At 42.1% G+C, this 16219-nt stretch overlaps 1 protein-coding gene across 2 annotated transcripts in view; it reads right to left on the bottom strand.

Annotated features, from left to right (window-relative positions):
- The window catches only part of CLCN5 (chloride voltage-gated channel 5), a 153511-nt gene that overhangs the window by 109328 nt on the left and 27964 nt on the right, over positions 1 to 16219 (bottom strand). Inside the window, exon 1 of one of the 2 annotated variants that reach the window (XM_082445146.1) lies at positions 6 to 1682. The exons of the other annotated variant lie outside the window; for it this stretch is intronic. Coding sequence (XP_082301272.1) covers positions 6 to 75 — 70 coding nt within the window. The 5' untranslated portion in view covers positions 76 to 1682. Of the gene's footprint in view, positions 1 to 5; positions 1683 to 16219 lie in introns of those variants that run through there. 2 annotated transcript variants of the gene reach the window in all.

The following is a 16219-nucleotide window of genomic DNA, read 5'->3' as shown; positions in this document are numbered from 1 at the left end:
CTTACCCAATGTCACACCGTTGATTTGCCACAGAGAGAAAACTGGAATCCAGAAAGCTTGACGCCAGTTGCCCATGGCCACAAAAGACCCTTTTGCTCCATGCCCCTCTTCCAGGTGATTGAGATCTGCTAGTTATGGGCAACTGGAGAGGAGCAGCTGTCACCATCACAGCTGAATTGGCTTGAGGCTGGCTGGCCCAGCCCTGCCCGCCACCTGCTCCACACTCTAAAATCAGCCTTTGTACAGCCTGACTTCTGGGAAAGAGGAGGCACTAGGAGGAAATGGGGGTGGGGGGAAAGTGGTTCTTTTTTTTTTTTTCTTTCAGTCTCCCTCCATAGATCCTCTTTGGGGGAAGTCTAGACACACATATTTTGAAAACTCCCCTTGTGGTCCTGATGTTCAACCTTGGGTACTGACTGTAGTCCAATAAGGAGAGGTATGAAGATATATCAGATACCTCTAGGAAACTGATCACTATAGCAACTCTGTTGCTATGTTAATTACAGTAGACTTGCAGAAAAACATACCAGGGTTTAGAATTCTAGCCCTGACACTTAATTGCTGTCTGACTCTAGGCCCATCATTTTACTTCTTATAGCCTCAATTTCCTCATCCTACAAACTGGGGATACCACCATTAATTTCCCTGGCTTATGAAGTGTGCTTAAAGATTCACTGCACTGTGCCTGACACACATATAGTCATGAAGTTTCTTTTTAAAGAGAATTTTTTTAAAGCCTTCTATGGAAAATAACTGCTTTACAAAAATTATATTCAATGTCAGCATTTCTCTAACATACTCAACTTGTTAGGGAAACAAATCCCTAATACCAGCACCTATTTTAACTCTCCCTCCCCCAACACAGACAAGGCTCTAAAATTCTTTTCTACCCTCACGCCCACTCAATAAAAAGCTTCTTTAGAAAACTATCCAATCCGAATCGCTCTGAGTATCTACTATTTATGATACAAGCTTTTCCCCTGAAGGAGACTTTTCCTCTCCCATTGTCTTATCTATATCCTTGACTTCCTTAATGAGGCTTGAGAAAAATTTCTGTTCTGAAGTTGGCTTTTTTATTGGTTTCTTCCCAGAGAACCAAAATTAGCCTAAGGCACCTGCTTAGCTTTTCCTAGGACCTCCAAGTCCACCAAACCACCCTTCCCCCAAGCAGAACAAACTGGCCATGGGATCCAGTTTACCTTTGCTGCCTACCGCTCTGGCATAACCTTTGAAAACACCTTTTTATGTACTGTTACAGCAACACTCCACTGTAAAAATACTTATGTACATAGACAAAGCCTGAAAGAAAACACAAAAAGAATAAGAGCTGCTGTGTTAGAAGGATGAGAGTCCTGGCAAGTTATTTCCAGAAGCCTAACATTAAATACAAATTTTAACAAGCAGTTCTTTTGCATTGATGACTGCAAACTGAAAGCTTTCAGGTCCCCCCTACTCAAAACCTGTCACTGCTGAATGACATTATCCTCGCCTCCCTCCATTTCAGGAGTCTTAACTATTAGCAGCAGTCTCACCTCCCTTTGCCTGTTCTCATATTTAGCAGTTCTTCAGGAATATCTGATACCAAGGACCACTTCACCCTGGAAACCATTACCTCCTGTGGATTGTTCTACCATTATTCCTTAACCACCACTCCCGCCCTGGGAGTCTCTTGGGGTTTTGGCTCTGGCTCTGTTACCAACCCGCTCCCGCCCCCACCTCCCCACCCCACACCCGCAGTGAAAGCGCAGAGTCCTAACCACTGGACCATCAGGGGATTCCTGCCAACCCACTTTTTGACTTTAGAAGTGGTTCTCAAATGTCAGCCTGTACCAGAACCCCCTGGAGGGCTTGTTCAAACAGAGTGGGCCCATCCCTGGAGTTCCTCCTTCAATGGCTTTGGGGTGGCACCCTAGAATTTGCCTTTCTATCGGTTCCCAGGTGGATGTTGCCTCTGCCGGGGGTGGGGGCCACACTTTGAGCACCACTGCTTTATGTAGAAGAGAGCTAAACTTGGTTAGACCAGGGTTTCTCAACCTCAGCACTACTGACATTTGGGGCTGGGTAACTGTTGTGGTGGGTTGCCTTGTACACTACAGAATGCTTAGCAGCATCCTTGGCCTCTACTCGATGCCAGTAGACACCTGCCCCCTCCCCTCAGTCAACTGTCACAACCAAAAATGTCCCCATACATTTTCAAGTGTTCTGGGCTGGGGGGGCGGGAGTAGGCAAAACCACCCCAGGTTAAGAACTACTGAGTTAGACTGACAGCCAAGCTCCCTTTTTAATGAAGTGATGAAGCCTCCTCCTCTTGTTCATAAAATGCAGATTTTTCTCCAGATGTGATCATTTTTGTTTAATTCATCCATGCATCTATCCTACTATGTGTCAAGCACTGGGGGGCTACTCAGGTCGATGAACAGGTCCCTGCTCTTAAGGCACTTACAATTAATAGAAGAGCCAGTGTGATCAGTAGACCCAGGAAACTGTGGGGACATGGAACAAGGGGTCACAGCAGACTTTCTGAAAGATTATGATAAAGATGGGCAGGAGTTGGCTAGACAAAAGGGATGGGGGAGGAAAATTCCAGGCAGAGGTCATGGCGCACTCAAAAGGCATGGAGGCAACAAAGCATGAGAGTCAGGGAACTACCAGTTGTTCCTTGTAGCTATAGGCAATCATCTTTTATCCCCTGTGTAGGAAGGGGTTAGTTAGGGGAAAACAACATTATCAACCCTTCAATCTTTTTATCTCCTATATCCGTCTCTGGTAATTCTCTGTCCTTCCCCCATTTGTACCTTAAGCTATAGCCATTTTATTTTTTTAAATTTGTTTTATTGAAGTACAGTCGATTCACAATGTTGTGTTAATTTCTACTGTACAGCAAAGTGATTCAGTTATACATATATATATATATATATATATATATATATATATACACACACACATACACACACACACACATACACACACATTCTTTTTCATATTCTTTTCCATTATGGTTTATCACAGGATATTGAATATAGTTCCCTGTGCTATACAGTAGGACCTTATTGTTTATCCAAGCTATAGCCATTTTAAACTTCTTTCTACTAACCCCGGAGCCTCATAGAATCACTTTCTCCAGGCGCCTGAATTAAATCCTTCTCCTCACTTCTATCATGACACCCATTACACTTAGTTGTAACTGTTTTCGTCTGTCTGCCCTACTAAGCCCACAATCTCCATTAGGGCAGGAACTATGGCTAGGCCTTTTTTCAATGTATCTCCAGCATCCTGATCTATGCCAGGCACAGACAAGCCACTCAAACTAAATATCACCTGAATGAATGATGCCCTCAAATTCCGTATGTCCCAAACTGAACACTCACCAACACCTTCCTTCCACAAACTAGGTTCTACTTCTATATTCCTCTACCATCCCTTCCACCTCCCACATACCCCATTCATGTATTCTCATCAAAATCTTGGCATAATCTCTCACTTCTTATTTTTCTCACTCCATACATCCATTTTGGTGTCTTCAGTGAGAAGCAAGATCTGTCCTCTAAACCTCAATAAATATTCATCTGGTAGACAATCTATGGAAAGAGCATGGGCTTTGGAATCAAATAGAAGTGGGCTCATCTCACATCTGCCTCTTAATTGCTAGGTGATTTTGAACAAGTTATAATCTCAGAGACTTAGTTTCCTTATCCTTAAATGGGTTTAACAGCACCAACCTTACATAGGTTTTTATGAAGTTAAACGTGAAGTGCTTAGCACTTCCATGTTACTCAATAATAAATGTTTCATTTCTCCTCACAGCATCCCTGACAGGAGTAAGCAGCAGTCAGGAAGACATGTAAAGAGCTAAATAAAAGGTCAATAAAATGGGAGAGAGTGAGAGGGATAACATGGAAAGCCAAAGAAGAAATAAAAATTTAATTCCCTTAAAGAATCATGTTTACTTTTCTATTGTTTTCTTTTCTCAAAATTTAACACATAACATTTATATTGATCAAGGAACACAGTAGTAACCAAGAGAAATGAAAATATATGTCCACCAAGAAACTTGTATGCAACTGTTCATAGCAGCATTATTCATAATAGTATACAAGTGGAAACAATGCTAATGTCCATGAACTGGTGAATGGATAGACAAAACATGGTACATCCATACGATGGAATATTATTAGGTAATAAAAGGAATGGAGTACAGTTACATGGATGGACCTTGAAAACATTATGCTGAGTGAAAGAAGCCAGACGCAAAAGACCACATATTGTATGATTCCATGTATATGAGATGCCTAGAATAGGCAAATCTATAGAGACAGAAATTAGAGTAGTGGTCTCCTAGGGTTGGGGGTGAATATAATTAAAACCATTGAATCATATACTCTAAATGGGTGAGCTGATGGTGTGTGAATTATATCTTAATAAAGCTGCTAAAAGAGAAGATAGAAGAACAGCTGGAGAAATGTCCAAAAATGTTTTTCCTAATTATTTCCTTCCTACATCCTAGTAGATTATCTTATATATCCCACTCTGAAGACTGCCACCTTTGACTAAAGAGAAATTGTCTCGCTATAGAGAAAGTTTCTCTGGCACTGGCCATGACAAGGCCATGACAAGGCACTGCCAGAGAGGTTGGTGAGAGCCAGGCTTGAGTAGAAGTGAAGGGTCAGCGCCCTAGACCAGTGCTTCTCAGACTTGAAGGTACACAGGCATCACCTGGGGACTTGTTTTCCCAGGGTTGGTGTGGATCTAAAATGAAAGAATGTATTAAAATGCATTATAATTGGTAAAGCACCATATAAATGTTGCTGTTAGTCAAGTCAAACATTTCTGAGGATGTGTGGGGGTCACTGTGAGAGGAGGAAGGGAAATGGCAGTTAAGGTTTCCTTTTTCCTACTTTGCTTAAGGAAGTAACAGCCACTTAACCTCACTGAGCCACAATGTCTTCAAATCTGTATGTTGCAAGCATCCGGCACAGGCTGTAGAATCATATGATTTTAAATGGCTTTAAAATTCCTAAGTAGAAAAGTCACATGTAGACAGCTGAGAGCTTATTCAGCAAGGTCACTTGGTGTGGAAAGATATGAACGCTGGGGTCAGAAATCCTGGGGTTGAGGCCCAGGTCTAACACTCGCTAAGCTTTATATCTTTAGTAAATTCCTCAGTGTTTCTCCATATTTGATAGGGGTGGGAAAAAACATCTTGCCTGCGTCACAGGGTGGTGGTAGGATCAGCTGAGCTGATAGTGAAAGCATTTTGTCAAACTCTGGATGGGTTGCTTCACAAATCTTTTTATTGCACATGTCTATCAGTAGAAAAACATTCAGAAAAGAATCTGAAAAAGAATGTATGTATGTATAACTGAATCACTTTGCTGTCACCTGAAACTAACACAACATTGTAAATCAACTACACTTCAATTAAAAATTAAATAAATAGGGACTTCCCTGGTGGGGCAGTGGTTAAGGATCCGCCTGCCAATGCAGGAGACACGGGTTCCATCCCTGGTCCGGGAAGATCCCACATGCCGCGGAGCAACTAAGCCTGTGCACCACAACTACTGAGCCTGCGCTCTAGAGGCCACGAGCCACAACTACTGAGCCCGCGGGCTGCAACTACTGAAGCCCGCACACGCCTAGAGCCCATGCTCCACAACAAGAAGCCACCACAATGAGAAGCCCACGCACCGCAACAAAGAGTAGCCCCCGCTCACCGCAACTAGAGGAAGCCCACACACAGCAGTGAAGACCCAACGCAGCCAAAAATAAATAAATAAATAAATAAATAAATTTATTTTTAAAAATATATACATGTAATGACACAAATGAGTTAAAAGTTAAGAGACAATTTAAGGCTACAATGAGATACCACTATGCACCTACTAGAATGGCCAAAGTCAAATACGCTGACCATATCAAGTATTGGGACAGACGCAGAGCATCTGAAACTCACTGACTCTACCATTTTACATCACCATCAGCAACCACTGTGGATAACGAGTTGGCAGTTTCTTAGAAGTTAAACATACACCTACCATATGACGCAGTCATTCCAATCTTAGCTATTTACTCAAGAGAAATGAAAGCATATGTCCATAGAAAGATTTGCTCACAAATGTTCATAGCAGCATTATTCACAGTAGCTAAAAACCATAAATAACTCCAATGTCCACCAGCAGGGGAACGGATAAATAAACTGTAGTATGTCCACACAATAGGATAATAAAAAGCAATGGGCTGTTGGTATGTACAACATGGCCGAACCTCAAAATAATTATGCTGAACAAAAGGAGCCAAACAAAAGAGACTACATACTGTATGATTCCATTTACATAAAACTCTAGGAAACGCAAATTAACACATAGTGATAGAAAGCAGATTGGGGGGGGGTGGCAGTGGTGGGGCGGTGTCCCCGCTGGCTGAGAAGGGAGAAATTAACAAAGGGAAACTTTTGGAGATAATGGATATTTTCATTGTCTTGGTTGTGGTGATGGCTTCATAGGTGTATACATATTTCAAAACTTATCACATTGTACACTTTAAATATGTGCCATTTACTGCGTGTCATTATATCTCAATAAAGCTGATAAAAATAGATAAAAATCACATGTTCTCAAGGCCGAACAGAATCTTACAAATCATTAAACCAATCCTGGGCAGATCCTTCGGCCCCTCTGTCACTTTGATGTTCCTGGTTTAAGCTGAGGAGTATGAGCCCGTGTGTTCAACTTCCACATGGAATGAGCAGCACAAGGCAACACAAGACAGACCTATTTCAATCCCCCTGCTGGCTGCCCTGGAAGCACATATGCTTTGTTGTATGTGACACAATTTTCAGTCATGTACATATTGATGAAGTTCAAGAAAGGTGTTTCCTTGAACTTGGGACACTCGGTCACTAACAGACAGGCAGGATAAAAATCGTCCCATGTGGGGTCTGTAGGAATCTGTTGTTGAGGGAGCAATGGAAGAGACGGCTTGTGGAACTGAACACTCTGATGGCTGAAAGAATGAGCCTTGGAGACAAGTGCCCGGCACATAGTAGATGCTCAAAAAATAAGCAAAAAATAATATAATAAAAATAACAAAATTAAAAAATAAATACTATTAATTCAGAATCTGTCATAATATGGATTATAGCTAGATAGAAAAATATCTTCAAAAAGGGAGAAAGGAGTTCAATAAACAGATCAATAGCATAAGCAGGATTTCGGGGGCATGACAAATTCAATTAAGCAAATTAAACTTACACGTCCTTCAGAAAGAATCTACTTGCACCTTAATACAGGTAGCACAAACTGCCTGTATTTCAAATCCTAACATCATGACTTAATATCTTGTAACCTTGAACAAGATGCCAAACCTCCATGTTTCTTCACTTATAAAATGGAGGTGAAAATAGTATTTACCTCACAGGGTTGTTGGGGATTAATGAGTTCTTATTTGTAAGGTGCTTAGAACAAAGCCTGGCACTAAACTGCTACTTGTTCATTAAAGCTGTAACTGGCAAAAGTTTGTTTCAAGCTACACTTTTTGCTAAAATACAGTGACTTTACCTACAATTGGATGGAATTAGTGAAGTTTTTTTCAAGAAGTAATCTCTCACCTACTCCTCCTGTAACAGTTCTTTCAAAAGAACATACCTTGTTTGCTGCTCTAATTTCAACAAAAACAGCTCAATTATTCAAAACATTGCTTGATATTTTCTGGCACACAGTTGGTGCTCAATAAATGGTTGCTGAACAAATATTCTTCCAGACCAAAGCAAATGTACCATAATTAACATTACTGTTTTTATAGTCAGAGTTAAAAATGCAACATGCATCCCATCCAAATAGGAAATAACCCAAAAGAGGTAGAGTTACCACCTAACCGGTTAACCAACTTCAATGAAGTTGTCCAAGATAAGAAAGGTGCTAGTATTAAGGCTTTGGTTTAAGCCAAAATGATGATGCAATGCAGGCATTCCTTAGCACTTTTTGGTAAGAACAAGAAAAAAAGACAGACTTAATGGTCCACAGACAGGAAGAACATGGACTGTACCCTAAATGGCCTCACTGGGAAACAGCACAGGTCTTCAAAGTAACTGACATGGGGACGTCCCTGGTGGTCCAGTGGCTAAGACTCCACGTTACCAATGCAGGGGGTCCGGGTTCAATCCCTGGAACTAGATGCCGCATGCCGCAACTAAAAGATCCCACATGCCGCAACTAAAGATCCCTCACACTGCAACAAAGATCCCGCGCACGGCAACGAAGATCTCGCGTGCCGCAACTAAGACCCAGTGCAGCCAAATCAATAAATAAATATGTTTTTTAAAAAAACAAAAAACAAAGTAACTGACATGGAATTCACCTGTCATCCCTCTTTTGCAGGGAATACTGAGCTGGTTTGTAATGTTTGTCCTGAGATACCTTCTAAGGTGGGAAATCAAATTCCCTTTTTCCTAATGAAAGGTTGGAATCAAGCAGGAAGAAATATTTCCTTGCTTTGAGTGGCCCAGGTGAGCGGAAGTTGAAAGCATCATCTCCACAGGTAGCAAGTAAAGTGTCCTCAAAGAAGCAGCCAAGTGGTTACCACTTTGTCCTGGGTACTGCCAGACATTTCTGTTCCTCCTCCTTTCTAGACTACTTTTACATTACTGTGATGGCCACCTGTTGCAATAGTCTCTTCTTAAATCCTAATCAGCCTCTCCCCAGTCCTCAAACCATGTACTTCACTGGGAAGAGAGATCAACAAACACAGCTTTCTTGTTCTTTGCCTCTACAGTCTCAAGGGAAGGGTTATTGCTCCAACATGACTTGTTCATTCCAGCTTCCATCCTCTTACACAAGTCCTTCTGCTCTACCCAGAATCACTTGCTCTTGCCCCTCAACCCCACCTCAAGTCAAACACTTCCTTAAAAAAATTTTTTAAAACCAACGTATGTCCCTCACTTTTTTCACCACCCACCTCTTTCTGGAGTCACTGGCTGGCTGTTCATTAAGTCTGCACCCCTTTTACCATCACTTGTAGTACTGGCCCAGGTATGTCAGGTCCCTAATCTCGTTCCAATACTGGATTTTCAGCTCATGCTATTGCCTCTAGGCTAAGATGGCACCCTATCAATCTGTTATCGGCACTATAGCTGGTTGGGCCAGGAAGAGGGTGGGGACCTTCATTCTCAAGGCAGAAAATATGGAACTGGGCCAGGCTTGAACTTAATTAAATAGGCCAAGCTCTCATCTGGGGGAAGCTCAAGGTGAGAATGACGTTTCAAGCTTAATCACCTAGAGATCACCAAGGACAAGCCTATAGTCTGACAAAGTCAGATTTATTCATGCATCATAAGAGAGGGCACTCCAGAGGAACCATGGGATGCTGCTCAATGAGAAGAAGAAGGGAAACATCTTTTAGGGATGTTTCTGAATGATTCTGAGGAGGGCGGGCCTAAGGAAAGTGGGGATCAGTTCTGGATTGGTTATTATTTTTGAGGCAGGATTAGGAGAAGTGGGGATAAACTAAGGGTTGGGTGCTCTTCTGAGGCAAGGGCAGCTCAGCAATTGGGAATCCCCAGTAACAGATGGGAACAGCAAAGTGGGTCTGGGGCACCATTAACAAGAAAGCAGTATTCACTGAAAGAGTGTATCTTCATGGCTTTTTACAGCTGCTGCCTGACTTTGGGAGAAACAATGTTTCCTGTTAACTTTGCAGTTGTCTTCTGTCCTGGTGTCTGTCCTCCCAGCCCAATTAACAGAAAGAGCTGACTTTTTTTTTCAGTCCCAGCTAATTCTCCCATCCTGGACTTTTTTGACTCTTTCAGTGAGATAGACATGGATGCCATGCATCTTCCAGTTTATTTTTAGTCCTGAAAATGTCTAGATCTGGCAACAAATTATACAACCAAGAAGAACCTGGACTATATCTACTGACTTTGTAAGTTTAGGCAGAAAACTGAAGACTTTAGGGGCATGTGGGAGCTTTCTACCTCTTCTTCCTTGTTGAAGGTCATGACTCTTGACCAGAAGGGAAGATATGGGAAATGAATATTGCTACTTAGATGATGTCAAAGAATAGGATGTAGTTTTCTGGATAACCACTTACGATCTCAGAATGATGAACTTCTGGCAAGGGAGGGGGAAATTTCACACAGACAAGGAAGAAATGATTTTGCTGGAGATTCATTAACATGATGAATATGGACTTAAAAGAAAATGTTAAGGAAAAGAAAAAAACACCACCAAAAATGTGACATAGAAAGAAAAACCATAGTGGAAGAGACACCCTCTGCTCTTCAAGAGAAAACCAGACAAAAGAGCTAGAATCGAAACTGACACACCACTGTAGAGCAGTTATGCTCTAATAAAGATGTTTAAAAAAAAAGAGGTAGAATCATGCCTAGGGCTTTAGAAGTCCTCAGACTGATTTAAAGAGTAGTAGTAATACACAAAGTCACTGGGGCACTTCAAACGCCAGAAAGCAATGATCTCACAGTTACCATCATCAAGAGCGAGTGAGATGGCATCTGGCACTAGATCATAGAAGGCAGTAAAGTATAATGGTTAAGGAGAGGTTTGAAGTCAGGCCGACCAGGGTGCTGGCTCTTGCTTGTCACGTAATCTTGGTTAAAACACTTACCCTCTCTGAACCATCACTGGCCCATCCATAAAATGGGTATTAGAATACTTACTTCACTAAGCTCTTATGAAAACCAAAGGCTATAATACATTCACATATCTATCACAGTATGTGGCACAGAGTAAGCACCCCAAAGGTGGCCATTATCATCATCATCACCATCATCATCATCATCATCATCCTCATCATCATTTGTAGCAAAAAGGCAGTAGTACTTTCTTATGGAATTTAATAAACCAGGTGGTGGAAACACAGTGAACAACAGTTTAGAATAAAGCAAAGAGAAAGAAGTGATGTTATTACATCATGTTATTTATGAACTTTTCTGGAACAGAAGAAAAGTATAGTATTGAATTCTATCCCCTCTCCCTGATACTTCTTTTCCCCTCTAAACAAGCATGGGCAATCTTGTATGTACACACACACACACCCACACACACCCACACACACACGCACTCCTTCCTTCCCTCCTCTGTTTTCTGTACCTTGGGACATCGAATCCACACAATCTGAATTTCAAAGCCAATGCTGACCTATGAGAGGTCAGTTTTTACTAGAGGGAAGGGTGCACAAGCCAGATTTTATGAGTTGAAGGCTAAAAAATGAGGAAGCATAGATGGCTCTTTCAAGAAATTTTCAGATAAAATAAAGGAAAAAGATTTCCCATTAGTCTGTAGGGATGGAATTTGGGGGAAGTAAGTGAAAGAGGGATTCTTGGATATGTGCAAGTAGAAGAAAAAGAGTTCTTTGAGGAAAATACTAAAGATACAAGAGACAGAAGGAAGAGATAAATGGAACAGAGAATATCATTAAGGAGGCATCGGGGGATAAGTAAAAAGCCTTGGAAAAGATGATACGAGAAGAATGAAGATAAAAGTAGCCATGGAAATAAATGTTTCAAGGGAAAGAGAGTCTGTGACCAGTGGGCTCTATCTTTTCAGGGAAGTATGTAACTAGATTATCTGCTGAAAGGAATTGGGGATAGGGAAGGCTAAATTAGGGCACTGGAGGGGTGCGGTAAGAAAATGGAACAGATGCTGTGGGAAATTGGAAAAGGAACCAACTAGGAATGTGTAAAAAAGGATTAGTGAGCAGCCGTTGAGGATCCAGCTGTGGTCAGAAATCACAGTTTGGTCATGGATATAATCAGCATGGTGAGGTGATTTTCCCGAGGACGACTCAGCAGCCTGGGAACAGGACAGAAGAAAACATATGCTAAAGTCCATCGAGGTTCGAGGATTGGCAGGGCAGGTGCAGGGGAACAAGAGGGACGTGAGGTAATTGAGGATACTGGTGGGAATTGATAGCAAATGACTGGCAGGGTTGAGCAGGGGTGGGAAATGACTGACTGAGTGGGAAAGACCGTAGAAACAGGAGAGGACTGAAAGTCAGGAAGAAAAGAAAAGGGACTAGAAGTGTCGATGAGGTCAGAAAGGTTCTGTGAGAGGAAAAGAATATGGGATGTGGAAGGCTCAAGGTACTAGTCAAAAAACTTAACTTCAGAGTTTGAAATATCAGAGGTAGGACAGTTCCAGTTGGTGACAAGGCCCAAAGTGTGGCCATAAGATGAAGTTACTGGGGCTTCCCTGTTGGCGCAGTGGTTGAGAATCTGCCTGCCAATGCAGGGGACACAGGTTCGAGCCCTGGTCTGGGAAGATCCCACATGCCGCGGAGCAACTGGACCCGTGAGCCACAACTACTGAGCCTGCGCGTCTGGAGCCTGTGCTCTGCAACAAGAGAGGCCGCGACAGCGAGAGGCCCGCGCACCGCGATGAAGAGTGGCTCCCACTCACCGCAACTAGAGAAAGCCCTCGCACAGAAACGAAGACCCAACACAGCCAAAAAAAATAATAAATAAATAAATAAAATTTTTAAAAAAATGATGAAGTTACTGAAGCAGACCAAAAATGAAGGTCATAGTATTGGAGGTCAAGGAAGTGTTATGCTGGAGCATTTGATGATGCATCAGTGTGGCCACTGACATGGTCTAGGATTATGCCAGGAGTCAGGATGCCACAGAACACTAAGCTAGGTGCCAGAGGTCTCGAAGAATTTGAGCAAGTAAGCCAGGGATCAGATTATGCCAATGAAGAGAGTTGGTACACTACCCAATGGCATGTGCATTCAAGAATAAGGAAAAGGAAGGTGTTGAACAACATCCTGGCAGCAGAAGTCAGCTTTGAGACTGAGGAACTATGAGAGAATGAGCAGCTTCCGTTTAAGAGGGTAGTGAAGAAAATAGTGTCATCAAGGCAAAGAGTTCCAGAAAAATGGTTGAGAATATACGGACATTTCCTGACCAAAGAACAGGAGTTCTGGAGGCCACAAGGGACCTGAGAAGGGAGTGTCAGCCAGGGAACAATATGCCTATGAAAGGAGAAGGGCTGTACTGAACTTACAAGAGGGAAATTTCATCCTTTAGGATGCTGAGGAAGCAGCAAGAGGAACTACAACTCTGTGTAAGTTTGACCAAGAAAGAAGAACTGATTGGTAAAAGTAGAAGTTAAAGAAACCTTAGGAGATACAGCCATGTCGTCTTAAGTACTGTTGGGTAATGACCAAGAACAAAAAAATGTGATAGGTACCAAGATATTCCCCAGATATTGAGGATGGACATTTCTACAAGAGACCATAGTGACTCTTAAGTGGACTACTGTTTAAGAGGAATAAAAGATTTCAAGGGGAAAGTTCTCATAATATCATCAATCGCCCATGATCCTGAAAGGAAAAAAGGAGAAATGACTAAAGAACACAATGTAGCTACACAGGAAACATGCTGGTAGACTACAGGAACTAACGTAGCTATAGCAAGCTCAGATGTTTCGAGGTAAGATCATCGACCCTAAATAGAAGATATATGTGAACAGGTGACAAAGAGAGCAAGTGAGGGAGCAAGAACACCAGTGGGAAGACTCAGGTCCTATTTTGATTCCGTCTTAAATGATAAGGATCATTTTCAAATTGAAAATGGTGGCACAAATGTGAATAATAGTTTGTCAGAGCCCAACAGATACTGAAATATTGAGACAAGCAAACAGTTTCAAATCAGTTTGGGTCTGTTGGCCCACATCAAGAATACCGCATGCTACTGAGATACCCAACATTCCTGATTGAGAAGCCACTACTGGTATCTCTGAAAAATCACAGCCAACTACAAAAATGAAGGAAGACTATAAATGGACAACTAACAGCCCAATTTTCAAAAGTCAGATATTTCTAAAACAGCTCAGAAATCAAAAGATTGCTGATCTTGATGAAAAATAGTCTACAAATGGGGTATTAAACTTATGGTTATGAGCAATGATCAGGTAGTGAGACTGGTAGATTGAGGTAATGCCAGTAAGTGTTTTCCCCTGTAGAATACATTCACATGAGACAGCGAGATGTGCTCTGCACTGTTATACAGATAGGTTGATTTATGATTGATTGAATAACCTTACTCAAAAATACTAATGAATACTCAAAAAGAATGCTAATGGAATGTTATTCAGCAACAAAAAGGAACAAACTATTGATACATGCAACAACTTGGATGAACCACAAGGAAATTGCGCTGAGTAAAAAAAAAAAATCTCAAAAGGATACATACTGCACAATTCCATTTATGTGACATTCGTGAAACAACATAATTATAGAGAGGGAGAACAGTTGCCAAGGGGGTAGACATGCGGGAGGGGGAAGAGATGTGGCCATAAAGGAGTAGAACAAGGGAGTCTTGCACTGATGGCAGAGTTAAGTATCTTGATCATGGTGGTGGTTACACAAAGCCACACGTATAATAAAATTTCATAGGGCTAAACACACATACACACACACCCCCAATCTGAACTAAGCTCTATGGATTGTACCAAGTTCAATTTCTTGATTTTGATATTGTACTATAGTTGGGTGAGATGTTAACACTGGGAGAAGCTGGGAGGAAGTGTGCACGGGACTTCTTGTGTGCACGGGACTTCTTGTGTGCATTTCTTTGTAACATCCTCTGAATCCATAATTATTTCAAAATAAAAAGTTTTTTTTATGGGAATTCCCTGGTGATCCAGTGGTTAGGACTCGGCGCTTTCACTGCTGGGTCCCAGGCTCGATCCCTGGCTGGAGAACTAAGATCCCACAAGCCGCACAGTGCAGGCAGAAAAAAAAAAAAGGTCTTTTTTCTGGTTTGTTTTTATAAATTTACTTATTTATTTATTTTTGGCTGTGTTAGGTCTTCGTTGCTGTGCGTGGGCTTTCTCTAGTTGCTGCGAGCGGGGGCTACTTTTCGTTGCCGTGCACGGGCTTCTCATTGCGGTGGCTTCTCTTGTTGCAGAGCACGGGCTCTAGGCACGCAGGCTTCAGTAGCTGTGGCACGCAGACTCAGCAGTTGTATCTCACAGGCTCTAGAGCGCAGGCTCAGTATTTGTGGCGCACAGGCTTAGTTGCTCCGCGGCATGTGGGATCTTCCCAGATCAGGGCTCGAACCCGTGTCCCCTACATTGGCAGGCGGATTCTTAACCACTGTACCACCAGGGAAGTCCCAAGGTTTTTTTCTTAAAGAGCACTAATTAACAAATCAATGTCCGCCTCACAAAAGGAGATCTAGCTGCTCATCTCAGGGCTCTGTACTGACACAACTGAGACACCATTTTTAACCCAACAAGTTAGGGAACACAGAGAAAGCATGTTGATCAAGTTTATGAATGACATAAAACATAGAGACTCAGCTAATCTGGTTTCAAACAAAACTAGAACCCAAAAATATCAACAGGCTGTGCTAGGGACCGAAATACAATAGAGACAAAGGTGGACCCCACCATATTGTATCCCAAGCACACAGCACCATGCCTGGCACAAAGAAAAGGGCTCAAAAAATGGTGAAAAAATAAGTGAAGGCAAGTTTAAAAATATTCAACAGGTTTAATGGGAGTTCACTTGAAAACGCCCTTAGGGACTTCCCTGGTGGTCCAGTGGTTAAGAATCCACCTTCCAGTGCAGGTGGCGTGGGTTCAATCCCTGGTCAGGGAACTAAGATCCCACGTGCATGGGGCAACTAAGCCCACGCATCGCAACTACTGAGCCCGCGCGCTCTAGAGCCCACATGCCGCGATGAAAGATCCTGCGTGCTCTGAAGCCTGCGCGTCACAACTAAAAGATCTCGCATGCCGCAATGAAGATCCGGCATGCTGCAACTAAGACCCGACACAGCCAAATTAATTAATTAATTAATTAATTAATTAATTTAAAAAGGTCCTTTAGCCAACACAATGATAATATTCCCTCAAACCAACACAATTTTCCACTTCATAACGAAGTATATATTTTTTAAGGGAGGGTGGAAGTAAATATTATCATTGTGCTCTGCACTTATCTGACTGCATACAGAGGACCAAGTTCAAGTCCTAGGGGCCATGTTTTAAAGGACACATGAATAAACTAAAGTATATCCCAAGTAAGGCAACTCAGATAATTAAATATCTAGAAATCTTGTTATATGAACAACACTAGAAGGAGCACACAATATTTAGCCTGGAAAACATACTATGTGGCAGGTGCAAGCGACACGTTAGATAATAATTATAGTGTAGGGACTTCCCTGGTGGCACGGTGGTTAAGAATCCGCCTGCCAATG

The sequence above is a fragment of the Balaenoptera physalus genome (assembly GCF_965194825.1).
Source record: "Balaenoptera physalus genome assembly, chromosome: X".
NCBI lineage: Eukaryota > Metazoa > Chordata > Mammalia > Artiodactyla > Balaenopteridae > Balaenoptera > Balaenoptera physalus.
The sequence above is the reverse complement of the archived record's forward strand: the minus strand, read 5'-3'. Positions and strand labels throughout refer to the sequence as shown.